The 6,933-nt window shown below is 36.6% G+C and overlaps 1 protein-coding gene across 1 annotated transcript; it reads left to right on the forward strand.

The window, feature by feature from the left end:
• Positions 1-211: 211 nt before the first annotated feature.
• LOC131144867 (homeobox-leucine zipper protein ATHB-13-like) lies at positions 212-2,813 on the forward strand. The gene is made up of 3 exons (XM_058093782.1): positions 212-861; positions 1,025-1,416; positions 2,120-2,813. Exons 1-3 carry the CDS (start codon positions 708-710, stop codon positions 2,501-2,503), a joined length of 930 nt encoding a protein of 309 aa, XP_057949765.1. The 5' UTR covers positions 212-707; the 3' UTR covers positions 2,504-2,813.
• The last annotated feature ends 4,120 nt before the right edge of the window (positions 2,814-6,933 follow it).

Raw genomic sequence — 6,933 nt, forward strand, 5'->3', positions numbered from 1 at the left:
ATTTCACTCAAAATTATTACTTCTACTTCTCATTGCCTCCTATGCTGTTTTTGTAAAGAATTTATCGTCATGAGCAGGCTTAAAAAATTACTGTTAGTTACTGAGGTCATATTCAAGGGAAAGGGGTTGATCTTATATTTGAATTTTTAAACTGGCTAAAAAAGTCGTGAAACTTATCAGAAATATAAATAAAAAAATTCCAACTTCATTTAAAGAGAAATAGAACTATAGAATCACACATCTCTCTCTCTCTCTCTCTCTCTCTCTCTCTCTCTCTCTCTCTCTCTCTCTCTCTCTCTCTCTCTCTCTCTCTCTCTCTCTCTCTCTCTCTCTCTCTCAGACACACACACACACACACAAACATGAACTCTACATAGGAGCTGATAAGCTGCATAAGCTATAAATCCCTCAAGCCAATTTGTTCATCGATCTCCCTTCGTTTTTCAGAAATTCTTGTTCGTTTTTAATGCCAATAAATTAAGATTTGTACTGCTTTATGATCTGTCAAGTTTCATCCCCATTGATCCTCCTCTCTGATTAATATCTGTCAAATTGGAGTAGTGTGGATCTATCTTCATCTCTAGCTCTTTCTTCCAAACTCTAAAGATGACAGTTCGTAGAACATCATCATCATCATCATCAGCACCAGATGAAGTTTACAATAGGAATGATAATGTTGCAGGTGGCAGAAGCAGCCTAGCTAGGTCATGACTTGCCCTCCTGGGATAATGGCCTTTTTCCCAAGCAATTTCATGCTTCAAACTCCTCCTCATGAAGATCACCATGAACACCAACCTCCCTCCTCCCTCAACCCAATCAATCTTACCTCTAATTGCACCCGGCTACAAGATCACTTCCACGGTACATAAATACTTTTCCATCTCTCTCTCTCTCTCTCATCAACATAAATGCATAGATATATGCTTTTAATTTAAATATTGAATGGGTTTAATTAATTAGTTTCAACTGTTAGTTTCTTGAGTTCTGTATAAAAATATATTGTGGGTACTGCTGGTGGGTGCAGGAGGCGTTGCATCGTTTTTGGGGGGGAAGAGATCCTCCATGTCATTTTCAGCAGGGGTTGAAGTGTGTGAAGATACAAACGGGGAGGATGATCTATCGGATGATGGATCACAGGGCACAGGGGAGAAGAAGAGGAGACTCAACATGGAACAGGTGAAGACCCTCGAGAAGAACTTCGAGTTGGGCAACAAGCTGGAGCCCGAGAGGAAAATGCAGCTGGCTAGAGCCCTGGGCCTGCAACCAAGACAGATTGCCATTTGGTTCCAGAACAGGAGGGCAAGGTGGAAGACCAAGCAACTCGAGAAAGATTATGATCTCCTCAAGAGACAGTTTGAAGCCATCAAAGCTGACAATGATGCCCTTCAAGCCCAGAACCAGAAACTTCGTGCCGAGGTAAATACTAAAATACACTGATACATACACATGTTCGATCCAAAAAGATGAGAACTTTGAAATTTCAGCTTGAATATCATTGATCAATTCATGTCATATTGTAGTATTAGTTAGAAATGTAAAATGCTCTTTGTTTCTTTTTCTGGGGATGGATCGATCTATAGCTTGATGGGTCATGTGGGATATATATTTATATATATATAAGGACTTCAAGTCCTGCATCAGAATAGGGATCTTGCTGATTTTAATTATATAGAATAAAGTTGGGGAATCATGAACTTCTTTTCTCCTATTATGGAGACCTGTGCCTTTTGACCTTTTCTTGGATCATGATTTTCAGAAGAAACCTTTATTTTTCTTTTCTCTGTTGGAAAACTGCATGGACTCATAATTGTTTTTGGCAAATCAAAGCTTCTTTTTGTGTCCTGTGTCACTTTTTGAGGGATTGATTGATCATGGCCTGAAGCAAAAGGGTATATTGTTAGTCATGTATGGCTCTGAATGACACAAGATCATATCTCTCTTGCATCTTTTGGGTAGCTACCTAGCTAGCTCCCTTGCCATCATTTTATATATGAAAAAACTTAATCAACCAATTCTTTTTATAATTTATTTTTATTATTCATGCTAAGTGAGTAACATATGCCTGCTTCATTCATCTATCTTGATGCATATATTTTTTACTTAATATAAATGGATGCAGATAATGACTCTGAAAAGCAGAGAACCCACTGAATCAATCAACCTCAATAAAGAGACTGATCAGGGCTCTTGTAGCAATAGAAGTGAGAATAGCTCTGATATTAAGTTGGACATCTCAAGGACACCTGCAATTGACAGCCCATTGTCCACCAACCCAACAACCACAAGTAGACCTCTCTTCCCTTCATCCTCATCCATGAGGCCTTCAGGGGTGGCCCAACTCTTCCAAAGCCCACCATCATCAAGGCCTCATGACCTCCACAAGAATATCATTACTGATCCAACGGCTGTCAAGGAAGAAAGCTTTTGCAACATCAACATGTTTTGCGGCATTGATGATCAATCTGGGTTTTGGCCATGGCTAGAGCAGCAGCATTTCAATTGATATGATGATCATCAAGGCAACCCATCTCTTCACTTCGCTACCCCTACTTAAAATTTCCATCCCATGCGTACCTTGGAATATGCCCACCGGCTTCTCATTCAGAAATTGATGCAAATTACATTACTGTTATATTTTTATTATCATTATCATTATTATTATGCGTTTAAATTAAATTCATGTTTTGTTATTTAGATTATTGGTGTATAAAGTAGAATATTATTATATGAAGTTAAAACCCTGATGGGCTTCATGCAAAAACTTTATATTATATATATTTATATGGAGGAATAAAGGAGTATTGGGTCTTTAATTTTTGAGTTAAATAGCATCTTTAATTCTCAGAGAGACAAGAGAGGAGATGTTTGCTAGGTTGGATGATGAAAAAATTTTCAAAGATAGATTATATTATATCTGTTCTCTGGTGCAGCATGGACCATGAAAAAAAAGGGATTCTGTCCTCTCATTATAATTTTTAATCTCTCTTTCTTCCATTTTTTCAATTTTTTTTTCTCTGGCTTGCTTTGGAATCATGCATGTTTTTGTACTATTGATGAAATAAAAAATGTTATCAAGTGCTTTGAAGAAAGTCTGGCAATGATTTTGCAGATTTCATTTGTTCGGGCCAATGCATGGTGAACAAATCTACTTGATGTTAAATAATTAAAGAACAAGTTCATGAGAGAGAGAGAGAGGGCATCAAAGCACACATTCCAAGAGGGAAAGAGGACAAACAGAAGGAAGAGTGGGGAAGAAAACAAGGGTGGGCGGGGAAATGGTCATTCTCGTGAAGGGGACTTTGGCAAATGTTGTACGTACGTGCTGACAATTAAACAATCAATATTGGCAATCAAATCCCATCCTCCATGAGGAAAGCTTCCTTTCTTCCTTCCTTCCTTTTGGGTTTTGGCATTTACCCTGGCCTAGAGTCTGGATCAGTAAATTAACAAGTGAAAAGTCTACTGCTCTCTCTCTGCTCGTGATACATGTAAGAAAATTCATGTCACCCACTCAGTTAATTCACCCCCTATGGCTATGCCCTAATACCATCTAACGCACACAATCCCTCCCTTCACCTTTCTTTCACTTGTACTTGCATGGGTAATAGGTATACCCCATTTTCGTACTTCTTCCTTTCTGCATAATAATCTATAGTTTATCCTTAGGTCCTAGCTAGCCCATTTGACTTAAATTAAGTTTAGGCTTAACTTCCTAAGCAAATGTTAGAATTTCACTAAGCTCGAAGTGAAAATTTCAACGCAAAGTGTATTTATTATAGACACATCAGAGAAACATATGCATTGCACGAAGTAAAAAGAGTTAGTATATGCTTTACATACATTTTCATATTTAATGAATTTACGCTCGAGGAAGTGTATAGTTTATTTGATAATGCATGATAATTAGTTTCATAAAGGTTACACTTACCTTTTAAATATAACTATTTTATTTACTTACTGCTTTGTGGGTATTGTATTATATCTATAGTACCATTATTTAAAGCAGAAAGAAAAAGTGTGATGTTTGATAAATAAGTGTTGTACTACACTTATTTTATTAAGAAACTATTCTTTTGCTTTCACTTTTGCATCTTTACTTTTTAACTATCAAAAGACAGATCGTAATATTGAAAAATTAATACTTAAAACTTTCTGTTAAATGTACATTATTTTGCCCATTCTCATTATGAGTGCCTTAAATTGAGGCTTATATAAGATTGAATTGAATGAAGGGGAGATCAAACGGCTAGCAATAATGAGTTCTCAAAAAAAAAAAAAAAAGTCTTAATTAAAAATATATAATTATATACACAACCCATTCTACAAATATGTTGTGTTGGTGGATTGTGAGTTCAGATTTTCTCATAGGTTCAATTATATCATTTTAAGATTGACAGTGGAGATTTCATTAAAGACGTTAGTTCAGGAAATTAGGATTAGATAAACAACTTGGAATATAGGGACACTTGTGACGCCCTGATTTTTTTTTTGTACAATTTTTTTTTTCCACTAATACATAAATAAATTTATATTCACTCTTCATCCACAACACTCACAAATCGGCCACATCAACAACCCTACTACCATTCATACGACCAGACCCGCATTGGATATCGGGTAAAAGGTCATTTCATTATCACAACCTAACAGTGGAAGATATTATAATTACATTATACAGAATACAATACCTAGAGTATCTACATACACATATATACATCACCATCACAAACTCAAATCAACCCAACTCTAGGGGAAATTATACATCCCCTAATCCAAAAACTCACCCTGTGTGTTAGGGTCTCAGCTCCCTATGATCACGGAGTTCTATCACCTAGCCTATCCTTGTTCCCTGAAAAAATTTAGATAGTTTGGGTGAGACACGTCTCGGTAAAAAGGAATAAATTATTTACAGTGTGTGGCCATATGAGTTCAGTTATAACATGCTTTATTTTTCAAAACAACATTTTATCTGAGAAAATACACTGATATTCACATTCTCATAATCATATAGATATACAATACAAGCTTTTATAAGCTTTAAAATCATTTTTCAAATTCAATTATTTCCCATACATATTTACCGGCGAAGTTCCCGAGAATAAGGAAGATTACTTGCTCATACAGGTAGCTTCCCTCTGCCCTATAACGTTACGTAGCCAGGAATGGCCACATCCGATACCTATCAGAGCACTCACCTTACTCAGTAAGCCCTCAGGCAGAGAGTTTCACTTCGCCTCAATTATTTATTTTATAAAACACACACTCTTTCATTTCTCATAATTATTTCTCATTTTAACTCATTACATATCTATGTATACATAAATTCACATTTATGTACTTTACATAATACACTAAATCACATAATTCCAATTCTCAACACATTCACGATTTCCATACTGAGCATACCTCCCAAACGACATCAGTAGGAATCTCACAACACAATTTCCAAACTGAGCATACCTCCCCAACGACATCAGAAGGAACTTCGCAACACAATTTCCATACTGAGCATACCTCCCCAACAGGCATTAGTAGGAACTTCACACACACACACAGAGTCTCCATACTGAGCATACCTCCCCAATGGCATCAGTAGGAACTTCGCACGCACACCCAATCTCTATACTGAGCATACCTCCCCAACGGCATCAGTAGGAACTTCACACACACACACACACAGTCTCCATACTGAGCATACCTCCCCAACGGCATCAGCAGGAACTTCGCACGCACACACAATCTCCATACTGAACATACCTCCCCAACGGTATCAGTAAGAACTTCACACACACACACACATAGTCTCCGTACTAAGCATATCTCCCTAACGGCATCAGTAGGAAAGGAATACCACCCACCCGCAATTATTGTGCGGTATTGGCATATCATCAATCATATTTCAGCATATCTCATCAATTTAATATTAATATTCTCATCATTTTTTGTGCACATTTCATCATCTCATAATAATATATATCATATTTCACATATTTCCTCATTTCCCAAAATACTCATTTTTCATGCAAATAATTTCTACTCACGTATAAATATCACATCAATCATTCTCATCTCAATATTTTCTCAGAAAATACACATCATTATATTTCATAATTTTCAACACATGTCATGTGCCACACAATTTTCATCCAATATTCATAATATGTTAATTTCACACTGCAAAGCATCACGATTTAATATTACTCAAATGCCACACAATTTATCTAATATTTATATCATAATAACTTTCAAGAAAAATATCATATGCTCATTTTCACGTATTAATTCACACAGTAATTCTAAAAATACTTTTATAATTTATTCCCCTTACCTGACTTACTGAGAGTCTCGTTAGGACCCAAACCCCATGCCCTTGGTGCCCGAAATTCGACTCCTGTAATTTGCATTTTTCCTAGATTAATTAATTAATTTTTCCAAAATACTACCCATCTAGCCTTCGCTAGGCCCCATATACCTCAAATAACATTTAAACTAATATTTGACACCCCCACTTAATTTTCTAAATTTTGCCTACAAGTCTCAAAATTACCCCCGCGGTGCTCACCCAAGCCTTATATTCCGAAAGTTCTACTTCAACTCCAGATGCTCAACATTTTAGCATTTCTAAATTAATCCTAATTAATTAAAAATAAGTCGCTTAATAACCCTCGTACCCCAAATTTGGGGTTTTGCCCACGACCCCACGAGAATTCCGTCCCACTAGACTTGTAGAGAATCACCCATAGATTCTCGTGGTGGTGTCTGTTCGTTAATCAAGCTTATAATTTGCAAGAAATTAAAGAAAAATGGGAAATTGGCTTACCCTAGGAGATACGTCTACAAGGCTCCTACCATTGATCCGCTCTGGTAGAAATGACGGCAGTGGAGAATGAAGTCTAGCGGTATCTTCTGATTTTCAATCGAGCGAAAATTCGT

The sequence above is a fragment of the Malania oleifera genome, chromosome 12 (genome assembly GCF_029873635.1).
Source record: "Malania oleifera isolate guangnan ecotype guangnan chromosome 12, ASM2987363v1, whole genome shotgun sequence".
Lineage (NCBI taxonomy): Eukaryota > Viridiplantae > Streptophyta > Magnoliopsida > Santalales > Ximeniaceae > Malania > Malania oleifera.

What these genes read in the sequence shown, in the direction of transcription:
- LOC131144867 (XM_058093782.1), top strand. Translation starts at nt 708, where the DNA reads ATGACTTGCCCTCCTGGGATAATGGCCTTTTTCCCAAGCAATTTCATG. An exon ending in GCTACAAGATCACTTCCACG is followed by an intron (nt 862 to 1,024) that starts GTACATAAATAC and finishes TGGTGGGTGCAG; the next exon opens with GAGGCGTTGCATCGTTTTTG. An exon ending in ACCAGAAACTTCGTGCCGAG is followed by an intron (nt 1,417 to 2,119) that starts GTAAATACTAAA and finishes AAATGGATGCAG; the next exon opens with ATAATGACTCTGAAAAGCAG.